The sequence below is a fragment of the Rhincodon typus genome, chromosome 10, assembly GCF_021869965.1.
Source record: "Rhincodon typus isolate 14 chromosome 10, sRhiTyp1.1, whole genome shotgun sequence".
NCBI lineage: Eukaryota > Metazoa > Chordata > Chondrichthyes > Orectolobiformes > Rhincodontidae > Rhincodon > Rhincodon typus.
In genome coordinates this window covers 79,507,311-79,534,407 of record NC_063341.1, presented here as the reverse complement: position 1 = coordinate 79,534,407, position 27,097 = coordinate 79,507,311, and the positions used below count along the sequence as shown (strand labels likewise).

Here is a 27,097-nt window from a genome sequence, read left to right as displayed (position 1 = left end):
CTCTTTAAGCTAAAGTAACATTTTGGTTTATTGGGAAGGAAATTGAGTGTAAGAGTTGGGGGATTATACCTCAGTTAAACATGACGTTGGTAAGACTGTATTTGGAGTACTGCGTACAAGACTGGTTACCATACTTATGGAAGGTTGTTAATGCAGTGGAAGCAGTTCAGAGAAGGCTAGACCAACACCTGGAATGAGCAGACTGCCTTATGAGGAAAGGCAAGACAGGTTAGGCCTGTACCCTCTGGAGTTTAAAAACATCAGAGATGACTTAATTGAAGCATGCAAGCTTGGAGAGGTCTAGACTGAGTGTTTCCTGTTGTGGGAGAATCTAGAACTAGGCGTCATTATTTAAAAATAAGGGGTTGCCCATTTGAGACAGAGACGAGGGGAAAAACAATTCCTTAGAGAGGTTGTCAGTCTATGCAATTCCTTTCTTGAAAAGATAGCGGATGTAGAATCTTTAAATATTTTTATGCAGAGGTAGATAGATTCTTGATGACCAAGGGGATGAATAATTATTGAGGGGATGCAGTTGAAGTTAAAATCAGATCAGCCACGATCTTACTGAATGATGGAACTGGCTTGAAGGGCCGAGTGGCCTACTCTTCCTTGTTCATAAATCTGACTGACTTTACACTAATTCATATAAAGTTTGTACGAACACAACTACGATGTTAAGTGAAGATTTGCTCAAAGTGATAGAAATAGCAAGTAGGAGGTTGACAAATGTGTGGCTGTGCAGTTAGTAAGAAACACATCAGCAGAGGAAGATCAATAAAGGTTAAGGTGTAGGGAGTGATACCCATTCTATAGGAAGGACGTGAAACTTGAAAGGGTTTAGAAAAGATTTACAAGGATGTTGCCAGGGTTGGAGGGTTTGTGTTATTAGGAGAGGCTGGATAGGCTGGGGCTATTTTCTTGGAGCGTTGGAGGCTGAGGGGTGACCTTATAGAGGTTTATAAAATCATGAGGGGCATGGACAGGGTAAATAGACAAGGTCTTTCCCTGGGGTGGGGGAGTTCAAAACTAAAGGGCATAGATTTAAGGTGAGAGGAGAAAGATTTAAAAGGGATCTAAGGGACATTTTATTCAAACAGAGAGTGGTGCATGTATGGAATCAGCTGTCAGAGGAAGTGGTGGAGGCTGGTACAATTACAACATTTAAAAAGCATCTGAATGGGTATATGAGTAGGAAGGGTTTAGTGGGATATGGGCCAAATGCTGGCAAATGGGACTAGATTTATCTATGATATATAGTCGGCATGTATGAGTTGCACTGAAGGGTCTGTTTCCATGCTGTACTTCTCTATGACTCCACGACTCTAACTCACTTATCTCTTCCTCTGGTTCTCTTGTCAACGATCAATCTGTCACTGACTCTCCTGCCACTGGAAATAGTGGCCTCTGATTTATCATAATGCGTCATCATTTTGAACCCCACTACTGAATCTCACAGTAGAAAGCCTATACATTCCATCCTTGCTGCTGTCACAAGGTAGGCCATCAGACATATGGTTCTGTGTTTAACACAAAACTACTGGGACCAATCCCATTACAATGTAAATCAGGCTACCTGTCCATACAGTCACAAAACGTTTTCACCCAGCAAGTAGTTAGTGCGTGGAATGCACTGCCTGGAAATGTGCTGGAGGCAGGTTTAGTTGAGGCATTCAAGAGGGTACAGGATGATTATTTAGATAGAAATAAGTGCAAGGTTATGGGGAGAAAGCAGAAGAGTGATACTAGGTAACAATGCTCGTTTGAAGGGCCAGTATGGATATGAGTGGGCTCCTTCCGTGCTGTCACACTGTGGTTCTGTGAAGTGAGATGTACCCAAAGACATTGAGAACAAATTTTTATTTAACTGAGATTTGGCTGTTAACTTGCTGTGTTTGACCAAGAATATATTGTGTGAATTGCTGTCAGGGCGTTTGCTGTACCAACACCCATCCTGGCTCGCACAGCTCCCCTGGTCAATTTTACAGAGGCATTTACAGATAGACAATTAAATAATAATGGATGAGGATAAGGCTTGTAGCAATGTCTAAACTGCCATCAGTAGCGACAGCAATCCCCCTTTATCTCCTGAATGTTTTTCTGAATTTTAGGTAATATGTATCGTAAACACATAAAGCTGATGGAACAGTGAAAGACTAGCACACCCACCAACCTTGTTCCACACCAGAGATAGATGAAGGGTCTAGGCCCGAAACGTCAGCCTTCCTGCTCCTATGATGCTGCTTGGCCTGCTGTGTTCATCCAGCTCTACACCTTGTTGCTCCGCATCATGTTGGTCAGTTATGTAACTAAATACATCAGTCATTACTTCTTTATTCATATAACTGAATTAAGTGCAAATGGGCAGATAATCATGACATGTGAGTGGAGATTGGGAGTGCTTGAACACAACCCCCATCACCTCCCCCATCTCCGAAACATTGCACAGCATCAGGAAGTGGTAATACCCGTTAGATTAGAAAATTCAAATTTGCTCTGTGATTAAGGACAGGAGGGGCTTATGGTAGGTATGCCAACGCAAGGAGCACCTGTCAAAAAGCCTCTCTCCTGCAATTGTCCAGCAGTTGAGGTTCTTGCAAGCTGTGTGGATGGAAGTGGAGACTGCAGAGAAGATGAGTAACCTGACCATACCACTTGCTACAGTGAGCCTCTTGTGGGGAGATGACACAGGGAAGTAGTAGTGATAGGGGACAGTATCTTTAGGGAATAGATAATGTTCTCTTCAGCTGTGAGCATGAGTCCTGAAGTGCCAGGGTTAAGGACATATCCTCAGAGCCAGAAAGGAACTTGGCCTGGGAGGGGAGGGACCCAGTTGTTGTACATCCATGTTGGTACTAACAACATTGACATGACTAGAAAGGAGTTTTTGCTAAAAGACTTTTAACAATTAGGAGCTAAACCAAAAAACAGAATCTCCAAGCTAATAATATCAGGATTACTACCTGAGGTATTCGCAAACTAGCATAGTGTAAATAATGTCAAGAAGTGAAATGTGTGGCTTGATGATCGGTGTGGTGGAATGGGTTTCAGTTAGTGGGGCCCTGGCACTAGGAGTGGGGCAGAAGGGTACTGTTCTGGATTCCAGGCAGCTTGACAAGATAAATGGAAGATGTTGTTTCCCTTGTGGGAGAGTCTAGGATGAGATGGCATAATCTCAGAATAAGGGTTGCCCATTTAAGGCAGAGATGAGAAGGAACTTCTATGAGAAGATAGTGAATCTGTGGAATTCTTTACCACATAGCGCTGTTGAGGCTGGGTCACTAAGTATATTCAAGGTTGAGACAGACAGAATTTTAATCAGGAAGGGAATCAAGTGTTATGGGGAAAAGGCAGGAAAGTAGAGGTGAGGATTATCAGATCAGCCATGATCTCATTGGAGCAGTCTCATCAGGTTGAATGGTAGACTTCTGCTCCTGCATTTTATATTGTAAGAATCATCTTGCCCATTGTTCCAGGCCCCTTAATGATGTCCTCATGAGCCTGAGCCACATTCTCCAGCGTGTATTCCGGTCCCACCACTGGCTTCAGCCAGCCCATCTCCATTCCTGCAAAGAATGCAGCTGCCGACTCCAATCGATCTTCCTGTGACAAACAGAAAGGCTCAAAGAATCACAGAATCCCTATAGGGCAGAAAGAGGCCATTCAGCCCACCAAATATGCACCGACCCTCTGAACAGCATCCCACCCAGACCCACTCCCCTCATTGTTTTCCACTTCCCTTTACCCACAACTCACTGCCTCCCACTTCCTTCTTCAGATCCCTCACTGCTTCCCACTTCTGTTTCCTGAACCCTCAGTGTTTCCCATTTCCCAATTCCCCACTGCTTCTCACTTCCCTTTCCTGATCTCTCACTGCTTCCCACTTCCTTTTCCTGATCCCTCAATGCTTCCCACTTCCCTTTCCAGATCTCTCAATGCTTCCCACTTCCTTTTCCTGATCCCTCAGTGCTTCCCACTCCCCTTTCCTGATCTCTCCTTCCTTTTCCTGATCCGTTAATGCTTCCCACTTCCTTCTCCCGAACCCTCACTGCTTCCCATTTCCCTTTCCTGATCCCTCCCTGCCTCCCACTACACTCTCTGAACTTCAATGCTTCCTACTTGCTGCTCATTATGGGAGGTCAAGGGAGGGAGTGAGCAGAAAGATCAAGAGACGGAAGGAGTGAGAGGAGGGTTAGTGAATGGAGAGCAGTGGCTAGGAGGTAAGCAAGAAGAGTTAGCAAGTTATTAAAAGTTTGTAAGAAGATTTTTGTGCCTGTTATTTTCAAAGGAAACACAGGCTTTTAATATAAATGTTTCTCAGTCAGGAATTTAACCCACATTCATTACGCGCTTTCTTGTGGGAAAGTGCTTTTCATTTAGCATGTCTTGTTGCAGACACATATTAGGAGTTCCAAACGTAGGATAGCTGTATTGGAAGCAAGGCAACTTATGTGCATATGCAAAACGCACTCAAATAATAATGTTAGAACAATCAAGTAATCTGTTTTTGTGGTGTTAACTGAGGGATGAATAATGGACAGGACACAACGCCTTTGCTTTTTATTAAAATAGTCCATACGGGATCTTTTGTGCCTGCCTGAAATCAGATGAGGGCTCAGATTATCATCTCACCTAAAGACAGTACCTCCAACAGTGTAGCAATCTTCCAGTGCTATATTGCAGTGCTGCGCTAGATTTTTGTTCTCAATGCTTGGAGTGAAACTTGTGCCCAAGTACTGACCAATGAGCTATGGCTGTCCCACAATTTGAAAGTTTCATTACCCTGCTGGGTAACATCATCAGTGCAGCCTCTGATGAAGCGCCGGTGTGTTTTCCCACCTGGTTTTTAAACTCTGGAGTCCGTTGAGCTGGATTGCCTCACTTCCGGTTTTCCTTCGTAGTGGAGCGTATATGGGATCGAGTTCTATGTGTTTATTGATGGCTTTCTTCGTGGAGGACCAGGCTTCTAGGAATTCCCGTGCCTGTCTCTGCTTAGCTTGTCCCAGGATTTGGGTGTTGTCCCAGTCGAATTGGTGGTTCTCCTTATTCATGTGGATAGAGTTGAGTGAGTATTGGTCGTGTCTTTTTGTAGCCAGTTGGTGTTCGTGTATCCTTGTTGTTAGTTTCCTTTCTGTTTGTCCAATGTAGTGTTTCTCACAGTCTCTGAAAGGAATCTTATAGATGACATTGGTCCTGTCCATAGTGGGGAGTGGGTCTTTGGTTCGGGTGAGCAGTTGTCGTTGGGTTGATGTGGGTTTGTGTGCCACTCTGATGCCCAGCGGTCGCTGGAGTCTTGTGGTTTGTTCCGATGTGTTCCTGATGTAAAGTAGTGTGATGAATCATTAAACAGACCAAACTAGAGGAGACACACAAACTAATACACAACACCCTCACCGGAATAAAATTCGCCAGAGAGGTGGAAAAGAACAAACAGCTCCCATTCCTGGACGTCATGGTAGAGTGCAAGACAAATGGGGAACTCCAAATGAAAGTACACAGAAAAGCCACACACACAGACCAGGCACTGAACTTCAACAGTAACCATCCTAACACACACAAACGAAGCTGCGTGTGAACACTATTTAAATGGGCAACAACACACTGCAGCAACACAGAACTACACCAAGAGGAAGAAGAATACCTCTTCCAGGTTTTCAAAGATAATGGATATCCAAAAAACTGGGTCAGAAGATGCCTACACGAACAACATCAGGAAGAAACTACATGCCCCGACACACTTATCACACTACCTTACATCAGGAACACATCGGAACTAACCACAAGACTCCTATGACCACTGGGCATCAGAGTGGCACACAAACCCAAATCAACCCTACGACAACTGCTCACCCGAACCAAAAACCCACTCCCCACTATGGACAGGACCAATGTCATTATAAGATTCCTTGCAGAGACTGTGAGAAACACCACATCAGACAAACAGAAAGGAAACTAACAACAAGGGTACACGAACACCAACTGGCTACAAAAAGACACGACCAATACTCACTCATCTCTATCCACATGAATAAGGAGAACCACCAATTCGACTGGGACAACACCAAAATCCTGGGACAAGCCAAGCAGAGACAGGCACAGGAATTCCTAGAAGCCTGGTACTCCATGAAGAAAGCCATCAATAAACACATAGAACTCGACCCCATAGAACACTCCACTACGAAAGAAAACCGGAAGTGAGGCAATCCAGCTCAACGGACCCCAGAGTTTAAAAGCCAGTCAGGAAAACTCACCGGCGCTTCATCAGAGGCTGCACTGATGATGTTACCGAGCAGGGTAATGAAACATCTGCAGAACAACAAACCAGTTTGGCGAGCCAACCAACCACAACATCCACAACCCGAGCTACAAATCTACTCCAAAGTCTTGAGTTATTTTAAGCTAGGAACCAAAGGAAGTCAGCAAGCACAAAGATAAGTAATACATTTAGTATAAGCCTGGGATGTGCTTCTGGTTGTAGGGAGAGGAGAATGTCTAAAGCTACAAACTTAGCAAGGACAAGTGTCTGTGAGTGTGTTTAAACTCAAAGTAGAAAGCAAAATTTCTATTTATTACTGTTCTTATACATTGGCATTCTTGTAGTAAATTCCTATCTGGCATTTTGATTATTGTATTAACTGTTTAGTTAACCGAACATGAAGACAAAACAGAGAAAAATGAGGTACAGGTGCTTTATGTATATGTGCATTAACTGTACCCTCTGGTTTGTAAAGCAAGCATTTGAAAAGTGCTCTTCTTACCTCAGTTATTGTACCGAATGCAACCCCAATGATGCTGGACTCCTTAGGCATGATATCCCTGGGGTTTATCTCAATGCTACCTCTGCAGCCTACAATCTGTAAAATTAAAGCAGTTCCAAGTGTCAATCACACTATTTTAATGATAGCAGTGTTCAGGTCTGAGCACTGCACCTCAGGAAGACTATTTTGGCCTTGGAGAAGGTAACGCACAGATACATCATGATTATACTGCATTAAAAAGGTTAAATCTATGAGGAACAGGTTGGAAAGAAAAGGCCTGTATTTCCTTAAGTAATTAAGGTGTTCAAGTTGATTAAAAAGATTGGATAGTTTTCTTTTATCTAACCTGTTTCAAAAACAAAATATTGTGGATGCTACAAATCAGAAATAAAATCAGAAAGTGATGGAAATACTCAGCAGAACAGGCAGAATCTATGGAGAGTAAGACAGAAGTTTAACAAGCTTCCAGGTGTCTTTCATTTCAGTTCCTTGCTCCATTTCTACACTGACCCACCTGTCCTTGGCTTCTTGTAAGACCAAAAAAACTCAGTCTAAACTTGAAGAAGAACACCGCACATACAAGTAAGGCACTTTATAACATTCCAGGCTCAACACTGCTAGGCAGGTTCAATTCAAGAAGGCATTGGACAATTATTTGATAAAAGTGATGTGACAGGCTATGGGGAAAAAAACAGAAAGTTGTCACAAGGTAATGACACAGATTTGAAGAGCTGGTACAGCTTCTGTGGTTATGTGACTATCTTTGTCACAGTTGACAATATTTCTAAGTTTTGCATCAACTACAAATTTTAAACTTCCACCTTGGTTACCCAAAAGTGGATCAATTAACATTGATAAAGAAAAGCAGTGGCCCTATTACTGTTCCCCAAATAACTGTAGCATACATTTTTCTTATCACCTTGTTCAGACAAGTTATGACAGACGTCTGAAGCAGGTGGAACTTGAATCTCGAGCTGCTGGCCCAGGGGTAGGGACTACCACAGTGCCACAACAGCCTCTTACAACAATTTAATCTTGAGTTAGAAGCACAACCATTGCTGTACAAACCTAATCAGGGCAAGAACCATAATTTATACTTTCCTCCAGTCTGAGAAACAACCAAGGGCAACAGAATAGCTCAGTGGTTAGTGCTGCTGCCTCACTGTGCCAGGGACCTGGGTTTGATTCCAGCCTCAGGTGACTGTCTATGTGGAGTTTCCACATTAGAACATAGAACTGTACAGCACAGGAATGGACCCCTTTGCCCACGATGTTGTGCCAAACATGATGCCCTAATTCCACCTACCTGCCCTTGGTCCATATCCCTCCATTCCTTGCATATTCATGTGCTTACCTAAAAGTCTTTTAAATGCCTATATTGTATCTGCCTCCACCACCAACCCCTGACAGCATGTGCCACACTTCTACCACTCTGTGTGTAAAAAATTTGCCCCTCACATCTCCTTTGAACTTTCCTCCTCTCAAATTAAATGCATGCCCCCTAGTATTAGACATTTCATGTCTGGGAAAAAAATTCTGACTGTCACTCCTATCTGTGCATCTCATAATTTTATAGGCTTCTACCCCTCATTCTCCGCTGCTCAAGAGAAAACAACCCGAGCTTTTCCAACCTCTCCTTACAGCTCATACCCTCTAATCCAGGCAGCATCCTGGTAAACCTCTTCTGCACTCTCTCCAAAGCATCCACATCCTTCCTATAATGTGGCGTGCAGAATTGAACATAGTACCCCAAGTGTGGCCTAACCAAAGTCTTATAAAGCTGCAACATGACATCCTGACTCTTGCACTCAATTCCCTGACCAATAAAGGCAAGCATGCCATACGCCTTCACTACCACCCTATGTACTTGCGTGGCCACTTTCAGGGAGTTATGAACTTGAACCCCAAGATCCCTCTGACATCAATGCTGTTTAGGGTCCTGCCATTAACTGTATATTTTTCCTTAACATTTGATCTCCCAAAATGCAGCATCTCACACTTATAAGGATTAAACTCCATCTACCATTTCTCTGCTCGTATCTGCAACTGATCTATATCTGCTGTAATCTGAAACATTCTACACTATCCACAACTCCGCTGATCTTTGTATTATCTGCAAATTTACTAATCCCAGCCATCTACATTTTCATCCAAGTCATTTATATATATATCACAAACAGTAGAGGTCCCAGTTTGGATTCTTGCGGAACACCACTAGTCACAGACATCCAGACTGAGAAACAACCTTCCACCACTACCCTCCATCTACTCGGGGCAAGCCGATTCTGAATCCATGCAGCCAAGCCATCATGGATCCCATGCATCTTATTCTTCTAGTTGAGCCTACCATGACAGTCCTTCTTGAAAGCCTTACTAAAATCCATGTAAACAACATCCACTGTTCTACTGTCGTCAATCACCTTTGTCACCTCCTCAAAACATTTAATCAAGTTAGGAAGACACGACCTGCCCTGCACAAAGCCATGCTGACTGTCCCTAAGTTGGCCATGCTTTTCCAATTGCATGTAAATCCTATCCATAAGAATTTTCTCCAATAGCTCCCAACCACCAATGTGAGACTCACTGATCTGTAGTTTCCTGGATTATCCCTATTTCCCTTCTTGAATAGAAGAATAACATTAGCTACTCGCCAGTCGTCCAGGACCTCCCCAGTGGCTAATAAGGATGCAAAGATCTTGGTCAAAGTTTTCTCCATTCTCCCCATGTCTGTGTGGGTTTCCTCCATGTGCTCCAGTTTTTTCTCACAGTCCAAACATGTGCAGATAAGGTGGACTGGCTGTGCTAAATTGCCCATGATGTCCTGGGATGTTCAAGCTAGGTGGATTAGCTACAGGGAATAGGGTAGCGGGTGGATCTGGGTGGGATGCTCTTCAGAGGGTCGGTTTAGACCTGATGGGTCAAATAGCCTGCTTCCACAATACAGGGATTCTATGATTCCATGTTTCCTGTCACTCAAGCGAACTTCATATCCAGGCTACCTCTGTCTGTTTTTTCCATGGCCGTCAGCATTCCTGGCAAGGCTACCATGCACCATTTTATCAAATGTTTTTTGCAAAGCTATACAGACCATATTATCCTCATCAACTCTCTTTGTTACCTCATCAAAAATGGAAATGAAGTTAGTTAAACACATTTTGTCTTGTTCTTTACTTTCGCCCCTTTCCCTGTGTCTGCACTTGCTTTAAAATTGTTATATTTCTTATCTTTTTTGGTTTTGACAATCTGAAATATTAATTGTATTTCTCTCTCCACAGACACTGTTAACCTTTTGAATGTTTCCAGGATTTTCTGAAAGAAACTTGGTGAAGGGAATTTACAACAAGGAGATGTGACATTAAAATCAGACCTAGGCAGTTGAGAGATAATGTCAGGATGCACTTCTACACACAAAGGATTCATGGAAATCTGGAATACTCCCTCAAAAATACGTTGAAATTCAATATCAACGGAGCTTTTAAAATGGAGATCTGCAGATTTTTGTTGGTTATGAAAGAGAGTTACGAACCAATACTGGTAATGCAGTTAAGATCAGCTATGATCTAACCAAACAGTACATTAGATGAAGAGAGGTGGTTATATGTAGCATGAATTGTATTGGAATACGAATTGGACTGAATGGCATACTCCTGTTGCAATGTTGAAGGATGTGGTACTTACAGTCACTCGCCCACCAGTTGCAAGCAGTTGTAGATCATTGCTCAGATTCACATTGGACAACATTTCAATGATCACATCCACTCCTTGACCATCAGTGTAATCCTTAACAGAGAGAGTGAGGTTAAGAATTAGATACATAAAAGCCAACTGATCTAGATCTGATTTATTTTTGGTGCGACTCTCTCCGTTCTTACGTACAATTCAATTAGATCAATAAACTACCTGGTCAATTTAGCAGAACAAAAATTACAATTGAATAAACAACTGTAATGGTGGTAAGAGAAAACAAATTTGTAGAACTGCAGAGCCTTTCACACCTCAGTGAGTCCCAAAGCACTTTTCAGCCAATATATTCTTTCTGAAATGCAGTGACTATTATAATGTAGGAAATATGATAATCAATTCTGCACAGAGATCCCACGAGACAGTAATGATCTCTCAGTAAAACTGTTTTAGTGACGTTGGCTGCTGGATAAATATTGGTGATAATTCCCCTGTTCTTCTTCAAAATAGTGCCGGGGATAGTTTATAACTACATGAGTGAGCTAACAGAACCTCACCCGAAACATCTGAAAGACAGCATGTCTTAGTGTGCACCACTGCCACAATATTGCTCTAGGACATCAACCTAGATTTTACACTCAAGTCTGTGCAGTCGAACTTCAATCCATATAATGTTACGACTTGGCTTAATAGTGAACTTCACTGATTTGAAACAGCAACAAATATTTGAATAGGAAGGGCAAACAAAACAACAAAGAAGCTCAGTCTGTTTGACCTAAACCTTGTGTGGAAGATCATTCACAGTGAACAGCTCTATGGTCATAGTCCATCTTTTCAGTCACTCGTGATGGTGTGTGCTGCACAAATGTAGTCCACCACTGCTGATTAGTTGATCACAATGTATTGCTCGGGAGGCTATGAGAGGAAAGGAAGTTTGGATGCTAAAAGGTAGTTTTAAAGAGAATAGAATTTGTTTTTTGGTGAAGTATGATTGTGACAGTAGTGAAGAGCTCAAGAGACAGAAATGAGAGGGGTAAGACAAATAATATTAACAAGCATGGGAAATTCAACAGCAATAAAGGGTCTTATAGCCCATCACTGTTCCAACTGAAAGTAATTATTCTGACATAGCTTCTTTCATCCAATATTATTGACTTCTAGTTCCTCCCAAACTTATCTGGAGAAAACGCCAAAAGATTGGAGGGTTACCAGGGTTTGGACAGTTTGAGTTATAGGGAGAGGCTGAATAGATTGGGACTATTTTTCCTGGAGCATCGAAGACTAGGGGGTGATCTTATAGAGGTTTATAAAATCATGAGGGGCATGGACAGAGTAAATAGACAAGGTCTTTTCCCTGGGGTGGGGGAGTGCAAAACTTCAGGGCATAGGTTTAAGGTGAGAGGTGAAAGATTTAAAAGAGATCTAAGGGACAACATTTTCACACAGAGGGTGGTGCGTGTAAGGAATGAGCTGCCAGACGAAGTGGTGGAGGCTGGTATAATTACAACATTTAAAAGGCATCTGGATGGGTATATGAGTAGGATTGGATTAGAGGGATATAGGCCATATGCTGGCAAATGGGACTAGATTTATTTAGGAAATCTGGTCGGCACGGACGAGTTGGACCGAAGGGTCTGTTTCCGTGCTATAAATCTTTATGACTATATGACTCCATTGAACTATTTTTTAATTCACTCATGAGACTTGGGTATTGCTGCCTGGCCAGCATTTATTGCTCTTCCCCAGTTGACCGTTGAGAAGGTGGTGGTGAGCTGCCTTCTTGAACCGCTGCCGTCCATGTGTTCTAGGTCGACCCACAATGCCATTACAGTGGGAATTCTAGCATTTCGACCTAGTGCCCCAAGGAACAGCAATATATTTCCAAGTCATAATAGTGACTGGCTTGGAGGGGAACTTGCAGGTGGTGGTGTTTCCATATGTCTGCTGCCCTTGCTGCCCAGTGCATCTTGTAAGTAATACATATTGCTGCTACTGAGCAGCAGTGTGGAGGGAGTGGATGCTTATGAATGTGGTGCCAATCAAGCGGGCTGCTTTGTCCTAGATGGTGTCAAGTTCTGAGGAAGGGTCACAGGACTGAAATGTTAACTGTGACTTCTCTTCACAGATGCTGCCAAACCTGCTGAGCTTTTCCAACAACTTCTGTTTTTGTTGGTGTAAAGCTTCTTGAATATTGTGGGAGCTGCACCCATCTAAGCAAGTGTGGAGTATTCCATCACACTCCTGATTGTGCCTTGTAGATGGTGGGCAGGCTCTGGGGAGTCAGAAGGTCAGTTACTCACTGCAGGATTCCTAACCTCTGACATGCCCTTGTAGCCGCTGTATTTATATGGATAGTCCAGTTTAATTTCTGGTCAATGCCAACTCCAAAGTATGTTGATAGTGGGGGCTGTACAGGTGATCTGTACCTGACTATGTAAGGTGACTTGTACCTGAATACATTAAGCGGCCCATGCCTGCTTACAAGATGGCAGATAGAAGCCAAGCAAAACAAAGCAGTCTGCTCACATAGTGAAATACAATGGTAACTTTGAACAGAACTGCTAGAAGGTCAGTAAAATAACACTGTATGTTCCCATCCGAGACAGTTCTGATAAAAGGATGCCTTAGGACAAATAAATGACCAAGCTTTATTAATGAAAGGATGATTGTCCTGGTAAATGAATAATGTCAGGTGTTAGATTAAGTCCTCAAGCAGCTGCAAGGATAACAGCTAAAGTTATTTCATCATAAATAGTTGCCTCTTTGAAGCTACCAGCAATATTAAATAGTTTCTAGCTAAAAATGCACCAATTATGGAATTTGGTTTCAATACATAACCAGGATATAACACAAGCCTTAAAAAAGATGTAAGCTTAGATGTAAAGATTAACTAGCCTTAGAAGACACCTTCACTTATGCCCTGAACAAGACAGATTGATTGCAACCCATAAACAACAAAACACTGACAGTAGAAGTAGTTGTACAATATTACACTTATAATTAACTTTAGAACAGAAGTTAACCTTACAGCAATTAGTTAAAACTAACTTACTTTTTATTTTTGCATTATGTAATTGGGACAGTGGGAAAATAAAACAAGTAACTGAAGGTGACAAAAGTCAGCTCCAAAATACAATAGTAATAGAATTTGAGCTGTCCTTACAGATAAACAAGCCTGAGAAAGATCCGAAGGAGTATAGCCATTAAATATGTGGAATGTGAATGAACAGGATACATGGGAAGATCCCAAGGCCTAGAAATTACAATGTCTAGCTAAAATCATGGGAACCTGGGGCTGTCCATTGAAGTGCCCATCACCGATTAGGATTGGGTGTTTGAATTAAGGGGAAGGACGAAGACTACGTTGTATTTGATTACTGTAACACAAAATGTATAAAAATGCTGTATTTCTTTGTAAAAGCAGAGGGTGTGTCATTGATCTATTTTCCGAAGCCAGATTCGGGGAAGATCCTTTGGCCCTCTCCTGCACAAACCGGTTTCTGCTTGAATAAACATCTTCCACTAGCTTGAATCCTGCCTGCCTCCTGAGTTTTTGATCCTGGGTCAGGAAAAACGCTCCTACATCTCCTACGAGGTGCTGCATTTTGGCAGATCAAATGTTAAGGAAAAGTATACACTTAATGGCAGGACCCTGAACAGCATTGATGTCCAGAGGGATCTTGGGGTTCAAGTTCATAACTCCCTGAAAGTGGCCAGGCAAATACATAGGGAGGTAACAATGGCGTATGGCATGCTTGCCTTTATTGGTCAGGGAATTGAGTGCAAGAGTCAGGATGTCATGTTGCAGCTTTATAAAACTTTGGTTAGGCCACACTTAGAGTACTATGTTCAGTTCTGCTCATCACATTACAAGAAGGATGTGGACACTTTGGAGAGGGTGCAGAAGAGGTTTACAGGATGCCACCTGATTTTAGAGGGTATGAGCTATAAGGAGACGCACAGAAAAACACAGATTGTTTTCTCTTGAGCCGCAGAGGCTCAGGGGAGACTTGACAGCAGTCTGTAAAATTATGAGATGCACAGATAGAGTTGACAGTCAGAATCTTTTTCCCAGAATTGAAATGTCTAATACTAGAGGCCATGCATTTAATATTAGAAGGGGAAAGTTCAAAGGAGACATGAGGGGCAAACTTTTTTACACAGTGAGTCGTAGGAGTCTGGAACGCACTGCCAGCGGTGGTGGTGGAGGCGAATACAATAGGAGCGTTTAGTAGACTTTTAGATAAGCACATGAATATGCAAGGAATGAGGGGATATGGACCAAGGGCATGCAGACGGGATCAGTTTCATTTGGCGTCATGTTTGGCACACCATAGTAGGCCAAAAGGCCCGCTCCTGTGCTGTACAGTTCTATGTTCTACGTTCTAAATATGGAGCTCTCCCCAATGTCCTTGGGCCAAAATTTATTTCTGAATTAAAATCACTGAAATAGATTATCTGTCCACCGTTTATGGAAACTAGCTGTGCGTAAATTGGCTGTTGCATTTCTCTTTACTCTAACTGTAATTACATTTCAAACAGTAACTGTAAAGCATTTTTGGATGTCTTGAGGTATGAAATGAGCTGTATAAACGCAAGCTCTTTCTTTTTAAACAGTTTGATTGCTTGCAATGCTACAGACAGGATCAAAGATGTGAGCAACACCATCCTTCTAATCCTGAGTGCTCGGAGACAGAATTAAGGCTGACACGAAAGCTAGCAACACTGATTCTTTATTCACTCTGCTCACTTTTATCATATGGAAACTGTGAAGTCTTAGGAAATTAAATACTATGAAATGCATGACCAATGGAGATTTTGAAGTGTTGGATCTGTACCTTGATCTTATCAATGTAGCCAGTCTCCCTGTGGTTGAAAGTCTTGTGAGCTCCATTCTTTTGAACCAGACTGAGTCCTTCCTGAGTCCCAGCTGTCCCGAGAACCTTCAGGCCATAGGCTCTGGCAATCTGGCAGGCTGCTATCCCAACCTGAAATTCAGCATAACAATTATGCACTACTTTTCATGGAAGCAGCTTCTCAATTTCATGAGCCAACTCATTCCAGCCAAACACAATACCTCCATTCTCTAATCGCTGTAAGGAAGCATGCACAGAAATTCCACTATTTACCTCCTGACTGCATTTCTGATTTCAAATTGAGGTTGTTTTAGTGCATGCACATTTGAACCAGGGAAAGGAGCACCAAGACTGTATTACGCGATATTAATAAACCAATGGGATTGGCAAAATGATTTAGAGAAAGTGACTCATCAGCATTATCAGAAAAAATAATGGAGGAATTTAATAGAACATCACATAGGGTGATTTTAACCATGGACTCATGCAATTAAAAATCCAAGATAATTGGTAGCTCTTTCAAAGAGTTGTCACTGCAGAATGGTATGAATGGTTTATTCTTGTAGTTTATGATTCTAACATGTTTATAATAGTAGGATTGGGAAATTACAATTACAATAAAATACTGCAATAGATCGACTCAACTATTTCTTTTTTAAATCATTCATGGGTTGTAGGAGTTGCTGGCAAGACTACCATTTATTTCCTATCCTAAATTGCCTTTGAAAAGATGGTGGTGAGCAGTCTTCTTGAATTTCTTCAAGTGTAGCTGTTTGATACACCTGAGTGGCTTGCTCAGCACTTCAGAAGGTAGTTAAAAATGAACTATTTTGCTGCAGGTCTGCAGTCATGGACAGGTCAGGACAAATAAGGGCAGCAATTTTTTTCTTCCTTAAAGGGCACGTGTGAAACAGATAAGTTTTTTCCAACAATCAGTCATTTCATGTCACCATTACTGAGACTAACTGTGTATTCCGAATGTATTTGATTAACAGGATTTACATTCTTCAGCTGTCAGGATGAAATCTGAACTCATGTCTCTGCATGATTAGCCCTGGCCTCTGGATTCCCAGCCCATACTTTACCTCATGGGTTTTATCAAAAAAAAGGGAAGGATTTGCCTGGGTTGAGGAGAGAAAGAATAAGCCCTCTGGTTCAGGAGTTACAAATGAAACATCGATTGAAACATTGCCATAAATATTAAGGAGACAGGATGAGAGGTCATATGAATTAGGTTGGAACATGGGCTGCTTTTCCACAGGAAGAGTTTGAGACACAGACAACAATTCAGGGAAGGTATTTTGAATTCAGGAAGATGGAGGGCTTTAAGTGAAAAGCAATGCAGAAAGATAAATAGCAAAGAAGTATCACAGACACAACAAGCTAAATGGCCTCTGTGCAACAACATTATGTGACTTGAAATATTTTTTCATCTGAGTTTGTAAAGTACAAAGTTTGGGTCATTTTTGAGCTTTCCTCTTCCAACTACATAGACATATAGAAGAATTGCACAAGTCTATGGACTAGTCCCCCACTATGTAGTGTCTGGAGCTTTATCTCTCAGAAAAATCATTAGGATACAGGAGGTGACAAAGATGGTTGATGAGGGAAAATCAGTTGTTTTTGTCTACATGGACTTCATTAAAGCCTTTCACAAGGTCCCTCATAGCAGACTGGTACAAAAGGTGAAGTCACATAGTATCGGGGTAAGCTGGCAAGATGGATACAGAACTGAGGTTCTTGAGTAGATTTGTAGCTCAGGTTGTAAATGCTGTGGTTGGTTGGTTCACCGAGCTGGTTCGTTAGTTTCCAGACGTTTCATTACTCTGCTGGGAAATATCATCAGTGCAGCCTCCGATGAAGCACTGTTGCTTTTTCCCGCCTGGTATTTAAATTCTGGGGTCTGTTGGAATTGGGTACCTCATTTCCGGTTTTTCTGCGCAGTGCTGTATATATAGGGTCTAATTCTATGTATTTATTGATGGACTTCTTGCTAGAGAACCAACCCTCTAGGAATTCCTGTGCTTGTCTCTATTTGGCCTGTCCTAGGATCCTGATGTTGTCCCAATTGAACTGGTCATTCTCTTTATCCATATGAATGGAGACGAGTGAGTATTGGTCGTGTCTTTTTGTTGCTAATTGGTGTTCATGTATCCTTGTGGCCAGTTTCCTTCCTGTCTGTCTAATGTAATGTTTGGCGCAGTCTTTGCATGGAATCTTGTATATCACGTTGGTTCTGTCCAGGGTGGGCAAGTTGGTTCGAGTTAGCAGTTAGCATAGGGTTGATGTGGGTTTGTGAATCTTCACAGGTAGATACAGTATGCCCTGACACACTCATCAAGTTACCATACATCAAGAACACATCCAAACTGACCACAAGATTCCTACAACCTTTGGGCATTAGAGTTGCACACAAACCTACGTCAACCCTACACCAATTGCTAACTCGAACCAAAAGCCCCTTGCCCACCATGGACAGAACCAACGTGATATACAAGATTCCATGCAAAGACTGCAAACAAACATTACATTGGACAGACGGGAAGGAAACAGGCCACAAGAATACATGAACACCAATTAGCAACAAAAAGACATGACCAGTACTCACTCGTCTCCATTCACATGGATAAGGAGAACGACCAGTTCGATTGGGACAACATCAGGATCCTAGGACAGGCCAAACAGAGACAAGCACGGCAATTTCTAGAGGCTTGGTTGTCTACCAAGAAGGCCATCAACAAACATGTAGAATTAGACCCTATATACACGGCACTGCACAGAAAAACCGGAAGTGAGGTAACCAATTCCAACAGAGTTTAAATATCAGGCGGGAAAACACAACAGCACTTCATCGGAGGCTGCACTGATGATGTTACCCATCAGGGTAATGAAACATCTGCGAACTAACGAATCAGCTCAGTGAGCGAACCAACCACAGGATACAGAACTGGCTTACTCATAGGAGACAGAGGGTAGCAGTGGAAGAATGCTTTTCAGATGGAGGGCGGGGACTAGTGGTGTTTCACAGGTAACCATGCCGGGATGTCTGCTGTTCATAATCGCCATAAACGATTTGGAGGAAAATGTAAACAAAAACCGAAAGAACTGTGGACGCTGTAAATCAGGAGTAAAAACAAAGTTGCTGTAAAAACTCAGCAGTTCTGGCAGCATCTGTGAAGGAAAAAACAGAATTAACGTTTCGGGTCCGGTGACCCTTCCTCAGAACTGATGGTGGCTGGGAAAACGTCAGTTTATACACAGAAAAAAGGGAGGGGGATATGTATGTGTGGAGGAAAATATAGTTGGTCAAATTAATAAGTTTATGGACAATGCAAGGATTGGTGGAGTTGCGCATAGTGAAGAGGACTGTCAGAGGATACAGCAGGATAAAGATCAGTTGGAGGCATGGGCAGGAAAATTGCAGATGGAGTTTAATCCAGACAAATGTGAGATGTTGCATTTTGGAACGTCAAGTACAGGTGGAGATTATACAGTGAATGGCAGAATCCTCAGGAGTATTGATATGCAGTGAGATCTGTGTGTGTAGGTCCACAGATCACTGAAGGTGACAGCGCAGGTAAATAAGGTAGTAAAAAAGGCCTATGGCATGCTTGCCTTCATTAGAAGGGGCAGTGAGTATAAGGGTAGACAAGTTATGCTGCAGCTTTTAGCACTTTAGTTAGGCCATACTTGGAATATTGAGTACAGTTCTGATCACGACACTACCAGAAGGATGTGGGTGCATTGGAGAGGGTACAGAAAAGGTTTACCAGGATGTTGCCTGGTATGGGGGATTTTAGTTATGAAGAAAGGTTGGATAGACTGAGACAACACAGGGTGGAGCTGGAAGAACACACAGGTCAGGCAGCAGCAGAGGAGGAGGAAAGTTGACGTTTCGGGTCATTTGTTTTCACTGGAACGCAGGAGGTTGAGAGGCAATCTGATAGAAGTTTATAAGATTGTGAATGGCATGGATAGAGTGGAAAGTATGAGGCTTTTTCCCAGGGTGGAGGGGTCAATTACTAGGGGACACAGGTTCAAGGTGCAAGGGGGGAAATTTAAAAGAGATGTGAGAGGCACATTTCTCACATAAAAGGTGGTGAGTGCCTGGAATGCGCTGCCAGAGGACGTGGTGGAAGCAGACACAATAACAGCATTCAAGGAGCACCTGGACAAGGGCATGAATAGGAAAGGAATAGAGGGATATGAATCCTGTAAGTGAAGACAATTTTAGTATGGAAGGGCAAAATGAGTCGGTGCTGGCTTGGAGGGTTGAAGGGCCTATTCCTGTGTTGTATTGTTCTTTGTTCTAGGAGGGCCTCGGGGAAGGAGCAAGAGGAGGTCAAAGAGACAGACCCTACATATGTATCAACATAGAAATGCTATTTCTTACCTTGCTGGACAAAAATATACACATTCATCTTTGGAGGGATTCTCTCAGAGAACCTCCAGACTAGGAGCTTTCCCAGTTGAAACAGTGTAGGCCAAGAATCCATATAGTCAGCCTGTTAGAACCCCCTCACCCCCTTGTTACCACACCAGCTGTCATACTCCAAGTTTATAGGTCTTGAAAGCACTTTAACAGAAGCTTAGAGAAGGTAAGCCTGTAAGGTAAGTTGAGAAAGGGGTAAGTTGAAAGTTGGGTGGCGTAGGGTTGGGTAACACATAGGAGAAGGGGTAAAGTGGTAGGTAGATGTGTGGGGTAAAGGATGGCAGAACAGTTGTTGGCAGTTTGGGGGGTGGAAGGAAAAGCTGCTGGGGTGAGTCCAGAAGGGTTGATGGTCTTGGGGATTCAGATGTGCATTTTCCAGAGTATGCCCAATCTCCAACTACCTGGAGATCAGAAGACCTGGACGAAGGAGCTTGGAATTGAGTGAGTCAAAGCAGGGAATTGCAATTTGCTTAGAAGGTCCAGGGCAGCCTGAGCTTACGGAAAAAATTGCCGTGCAGCATAGACATTGTGAGAGAGAGCTTTGGCAGTCCTGAAAAATATGATTTGGTTTAAAGTTCCAAGCATTTAGGAAAATCCGGTTTGGGTAAGCAGTGATGCAGCTTACCCCTCCACTTGCTCCATGAATTAAAACAGTTTCTGCAGCCTTCACATGGGCTCTGAAAGAGAAAGGAGTTCCAATGAGAGAATATCCGTTTGGTCTGCATCCAAAACTGAAACCAAAGCTGGTGACTGGTCAATATTTGGATGCCAGCAGTGCCATTCCCTCTGAGGTGACTTCTGTCAAAACAATAGAGATTGGGCAGCAAATCCAACTCAGCAAGAGTGGAAATCCACACAGTTTAGACTCATATTCCTTCCAGCACAGAAAATGAAGGGCTTATCGAATTGAGATGTCTAGGACAATTAAAGGATACAATAGGGCAGACAGTTTCTCTCCATTTCCTCTGGTGGGAGAATCCAAAACAAGGCAACAGAGTCTTAAAATTAGAGCCAGACCATTGTTCAGGGGCTATATCAGGAAGCACTTCACACTTCTCTCCCTCCAAAAACCTTTGCGGTTGGGCACCAATTGAAATTTTCAAAACTGAAATTAATCATTTTTATTCAGCCGAGCTACTAACGGTTGCAGAATCAAGTCGAATAAATGACAATAAGATACAGATCAACCATGATCGAACCTAATGAGGCAAGAGTCTCAAAAGGCTGAATGCTGTCTTCTGGTTCCCATGTTCTGAATCATTACAAGATTTCTTGCCTGGACAAATCCTTGTCAATTCCTCTCTGTTCACTTTATTTCATCAAATATAAAATAACTAATAAAACCCAGAGATAATCAAAAGTGAAAACGGAATACATCTTCTTGACTACAGAATGTGAAGTTCCATTTACAAGGTACAGTAAGCCTGACCACACCATACAGTGTGATTGTGAATTTCTGGCTGATTACAGAAGGGCTTAATCTGAATTATTTACAAGCAAAATATTTCATAATTATCAACATTAATTAGTGTGCTCCATCATCTGAACTGCTTTTAATTACCTGAAAGAAAGGATGTGCTAGGAATGGAGGGTTTGAGATATAAAAGTAGACTGGAAAGACTGGGACTTTTTCCACTTGAGCGTAGAAGGTTGAGGGTGACCTTACTGAGGTTTATAACATAATGAGAGGCTAGATAAGGTGAATGACAAGGGTCTTTTCCCTAAGGTGGGAGAGTTCAAAACCAATGGTTATATTTTTAAGGTGAGAGAAAGATTTAAAAAGGACATGCGGGGCAATTCTTTTTTTACACAGAGAGTGGTTTGTGTGTGGAATGAACTTCCTGAGGAAGTGGTGGATACAGGTACAGTTACAATGGTTAAAAGGCATTTGGATAAGTACACGAATAAGAAAGTTTTGGAAGGATATGAGCCAGGAGCAAGCAGGTGGGTTAGTTTAGTTTGGGATTTTGTTTGGCATGGACTGATTGGACTGAAGGGTCTGTTTCTGTGCTGTATGACTCCATGATTCTATGATATATTTCCAAGTCAGGATGGCAAATGGATTGGAAGGGAATTTGCACGTGGTGGTGTTTCTATGTATCTACTGCCCTTGTCCTTCTAGATGGAAGTGGTTGTGGGTTTGCAAAATGCTATCTAAGGAGCTTTGGTGAATTTCTCCAGTGCACCTTGTAAATGTTATACACTGCTGCTACTGAGTATCGATCATGGAGGGAGTGGACGTTTGTGAATGCGGTGCCAATCGAATGGGCTTCTTTGTACTGGATGGTGTCAGGCTTCTTCAGTGTTGTTGGAGCTACACCCATCCAGGCAACTGGGAGTATTCCATCGCACTCCTGACTTGGTCCTTGTAGATGATGAACGGCCTTTAGGGAGTCAGGAGGTATCTTAGTCACTGCAATATTTCTAGCCTCTGACCTACTCCTGTCGCCACTGTATTCATATGGCCAGTGCAGTTGAGTTTCTGTTTACTGGTAACTAGGATGATGATAGTGGGGGATTCAATGATGGGAATGCCATTGAATGTTAAGGAGCAATGGTTAGATTATCTCTCATTGGAGATGGTCATTGCCTGGCATTTGTGTGGCACAAATGTTATTTGCAATACAAAGGGACTTTTGGGTATTTGTGCATGAAATGCAGAAAGTTAGCACACAGGTGCAGCAGGTAATCAGGAAGGTTCATGGAATAGCGGTCCTTATTTCAAGGGGGTTGGAGTTTAACAGTAGGGAAGTCTTACTGCAACTGTACAAGATACTACTGAGACCACGTCGGGAGCATCATGCCAATTTTGGTCCCTTATTTAAGGAAAGATATCATTTCATTGGATGCAGTTCAGACAAGGTTCACAAGGATGATCCCTGGATTCTCCTCAATAGAACTTAGAAAAATGACAGATCATCTCATTGTACAGGATTCTTAAGGGGCTTGACAAGGTAAATATTGAGAGAATGTTTACCCTCATGGAAGATTCGAGGACAAGAGGGCATAGTCTCAGAACTAAGGGACGCCAATTTAAGGCTGCCATGAGGAAGAATTTCTTTTCTTAGAGGGTTGAGAGTCTTTGGAATTTCTTGCTACACAGAGCTCCAGGGCAGAGTCCTTGTGCATTTTTAAGACTGAGATAGATAGATTCTTAGTCAGTTGGGGAATCAAGAATTAGGCAAAAGGCCAGGAAAGTGGATGTGAGGTGTGCCGAATGAGCCATGATCCTATCGAATGGCGGAGCAGACTTAAGGAGCTGAACTGCTACTCCTGTTCCTATTTCTTATGGTCTTATGGTTAATGTTAGTTGCCACTTTTCAGGAAAATCATCCAGGTCATGCTGCATTTGAGCAGTTGCAAGTAGACTTCAAGTGATCAGCCATTTGGGGCTGAGTGAAGAAGAGTTTTTTTTCAGTCAGAGATGTGTAAACTATAAGAATTTTCCATTCCAGAGAGTTGGGTCATTCAGTCATCTGAGTATATTCAAATCAAAAATCAATAAATTCTTGGATGCTAAGTGAATTCAGGGATCTGAGGATATTGCTGAAAGTTGTGATTGGGATAGATTAACCATGACCTTGTTATCACTGGATTTGACTCAAAGGACCAAACGGTTATTTTTAATGATACTGTATATTTATGGTTGCCTTACTTGTGGAAGAGTGCTCGATATGCAGTGAAGTAAGGAATTCCAATAGCTGATCCTTGCTTGTAGCTAAGATTTTCTGGCAAGGGATAAACTCGATCATCTGAAGCAACTGTATACTCGGCATATCCACCAGTGATGGTTCCACATGTGAAAACACGGTCCCCTTTCTATGTTGGAGCAAGGACAGATTTATTGAAAAGAGTTCATTTTAAATCTGTTCAAATTGTTTAAAAATTTCCCAATTGACCAAAACTACATCTTGGTAAAAACAATGCTCCATAATCTGCTAAAAATGTCAAGCTTGTGCACACGATCTAACATGTTTTCAATATAAATTCCACTGTAATGATGAAAACTGCCTATGCAAACATGCCACACTGCAATTACATCCTCCCGTCTGAAGTGGTGTTGAAGTTTTGCTTCTCCCGGCTTCTGATAGTTCACGCCATATCCAGCTTATGACCATTTCACATAAAATCACTTGCTGTAATAATTTTCATTCCAACAGAACCCACAAGATACATGTATCTGAAGGACTTACTTAGATTTAAATTTAATTCCTCTGGTATTGCGTGGGACAATGGACAGCAAGACTCTGTCATTACCCCAATCCATCACAATATCTTTCACTCCAATCCAGGTAGTATCCCACTCTGGAAGGTGCTGCTTAAGTGTACTTGTATCAGGTCTTGTTTGCCTGGCCGTATCATTATTCCCATCTGATGGTGGCCATTCAATTGCCAGGTGGTGAATGACATATCCCGATGTTTGTTATCTCACTGTCATGGTGTCCTGTGAGGGCCTCTGATCACTCCTCTGTAGTGCTTCTTCACTGCTGGCGATGTCTCTCTGAGTGATGCCTGGGATCTTACGTTTGCAACACTGGTGGAAGACATCCAACTTATGTGACACTGTTGATGCGATCTTCCATTTCTTGCTGTCACAGATTGCAGTTGGTACTGCTGTAGACATAATCACCGCTTCATGGCCATTTTTCTGGTGTTGGATATCCACACCAAGTGGAGTTGCTGAAAGATCAATGCAGCTCTACTAATTCTTCTGTGGACATTGATCATTGCATCAGCCTCCCTGGAGATGTTGGCTCCTAGATAGAGGAAATGACTGATTGTGATGGTGATGGAGGTCTTATTGCCATCCAGTTATCAGTATCTTGGTCTTCTCACTGCTGCTGTAGACCAACTTTGGCTCAAGATTGGAGGTCATATTTTAGAGCGCACATGATTCTGGAGGAGTATGTTATAAAGAGTATCCAGCAAGTTGAACTTACATGGGGTACATGAGATAACTCATTTGTTATTACATCAGTTGTGTTTTTGATTGAGAAACCAATGTAAAGATGGCATTGTTGCTACATTTCCTTCCCAAAAGCTAGTGCGCCATGTGGATATTTGTAACAATCAATGAAAGATTGTCACTAAAATGAGCTTCAATTAATTGATTTTAAATCTAAACCCCATTTCCACAGGCCATTTGTCTGGCCTCTGGATTACCACTACATCACTGTCATTCCTACACTCAAAGCACCATACAAACACAGGTTGATAGCAAGAACTGCAGATGCTGGAGTCAGAGATAACAAAGTATGGAGCTGGAGGAATACAGCAGGCCGGGCAGCATCAGAGGAACAGGAAAGCTGACGTTTCGGGTCAGGACCCTTTTTCAGAAATGGTGAGTGGGAGGGAGCTCAGAAATAAATAGAGAGAGGAGGGGTGGAGCTGGGGAAGATAGGTGGGATGGTGATAGGCATGTAGGCAGTAGTCGGGATTGGTCAGTGAGGTGGGAGTGGCGGATAGGTGGGAGAGAAGATGGACAGGTTGCGTCAGGTCAAGAAGGCAGAGATGAGTGGGAGTGCTGGTCATGGGATGAAGCCGGGAGTGGGGAGGTTTTGAAACTGGTAAAATCCACATTTAGGCCAGTGGACTGTAGGCTCCCAAGGTGGAATATGAGGTTCTGCTCCTCCCATTTGCGGGTGGCGTCATTGTGACACTGGAGGTGGCCCAGGATGGACATGTCACCCAGGGAGTGGGAGGGGGACTTAAAATGTTTTGCTACCAGGAGGTGTTGTTGTTTGTCATGTACAGAGCGCAGATGTTCTACAAAATGGTCTCCGAGTCTCTGCTTGGTCTCACCCATGTAGAGGAGGCTACTTCGGATGCAGCGGCCTCTTCTACATCAGTGAGACCAAGCAGAGACTCGGAGACTGTTTTGTAGAACATCTGCACTCTGTAGCGACAAACAACAACACCTTCCGGTCGGGAAAAATTTTAACTGCCCCTCCCATTCCCTGGGTGACATGTTGATCCTGGGCCTCCTCCAGTATCACAATGGCGCCTCCCGCAAACTGGAGGAGCAGCACCTCATATTCCGCCTATAGCCCGATGGCCTAAATGTGGATTTTACCAGTTTCAACATCTCCCCACTCCCAGCTTCATCCCATGACTAACCCTCCCTCTCCTCCCCGCCTCCTTGACCTGATACAACCTGACCATCTTCTCTCTCCTCTATCCGCCACTCCCACCTCACTGACCAATCCCAACCACTGCCTACATGCACGTTCCTATCACCATCCCACCTACGTTCCCCAGCCCTACTCCTCCTCTCTATTTATTTCTTAGCTCCCCTCCCCCTCCCCATTTCTAAAGAAGGGTCCCGACCCGAACCGTCAACTTTCCTGTTCCTCTGATGCTGCCTGGCCTGCTGTGTTCTTCCAGCTCCACACTTTTTTTTAACACAAACACAAGTTTTTGTCCATGGCACATTCAGAGTTTTTAAGAGAAAAAATATGCCTGCCAAAAAACAGTCTTTCAAAAAAAATTCAAGTCAATTTTTGGGATAGCAGAATCATTTTAACACTATTAAAAATTCAACAAATAACCTTAAATTTGCTGACAAATTGTCCCACTTGTTCCACAACTCCCGCAACATCATTTCCAGGTGTCCAGGGCAGGGATGGCTTCCTAGGATAGGTTCCAGCACGCATGTAAGTTTCAACTGGATTTATTCCACAAGCATGGATTTTGATTAGAACCTAAGAAGGCAAAGGGCATCATTAGTCTCCAAAAGAAGAGGGGTCAGAAATTCTGCTGGCCATAGTCTGGGTCAGGCCTACCACAGAAAGGATAGTTAGTCCTTCAATAAACCAACTTTTGGAAAACTTTATGTGGGGAACTCTATGTGCTCAGCATCTAATTTTATTATACAATCACAGCATAGTGGAGGACATTCAGCATTTCACCTCTATGTTGACTTCTCGACAGAACTTATTATTTTACTCAATTCTGACTTGCTCATTCTCCATGGCCTTCCAAACTTCTTCACAATTTTACATCAAAAGTACCTTTTGAGTAGTTTGTAATATAATTATCCTTGAGAATAAAGGACAAAATAGAAAAGACATAAAGAAAATAAGAAGTAAAGTCACTTCTTAGTTATTGGCTATAAACTGCAAGTATTAGCTGGTTTGAGTGTTTCCCTGCAATCTTGCGTTGGGTATTTTATAACTGTTTCACTGCTTCTTTTGCACTGCATCTTTAGGTCAGGTATTAGAACAGAAGAAATAGGAATATGTCAGAGGAGGCCATACGACCCCTCAACACTTCTCCATCATTCAATAATATTACAGTTGACCTTTCACTTCAATTCCGCTTGCCTGCCCTATCCTTTAATTTAACAAGGTGCAGGGCTGGATGAACACAGC

General features: G+C 42.6%; 1 protein-coding gene across 1 annotated transcript; it reads right to left on the bottom strand.

Moving 5' to 3' along the window:
• Nucleotides 1-1,845: 1,845 nt before the first annotated feature.
• cryz (crystallin, zeta (quinone reductase)) lies at nt 1,846-26,706 on the bottom strand. The gene is made up of 7 exons (XM_048601941.1): nt 26,276-26,706; nt 23,383-23,546; nt 20,353-20,404; nt 15,278-15,427; nt 10,437-10,538; nt 6,759-6,854; nt 1,846-3,603 (listed from the first exon to the last, which is right to left on the bottom strand). Exons 1-7 carry the CDS (start codon nt 26,378-26,380, stop codon nt 3,442-3,444), a joined length of 831 nt encoding a protein of 276 aa, XP_048457898.1. The 5' UTR covers nt 26,381-26,706; the 3' UTR covers nt 1,846-3,441.
• Nucleotides 26,707-27,097: the final 391 nt, after the last annotated feature.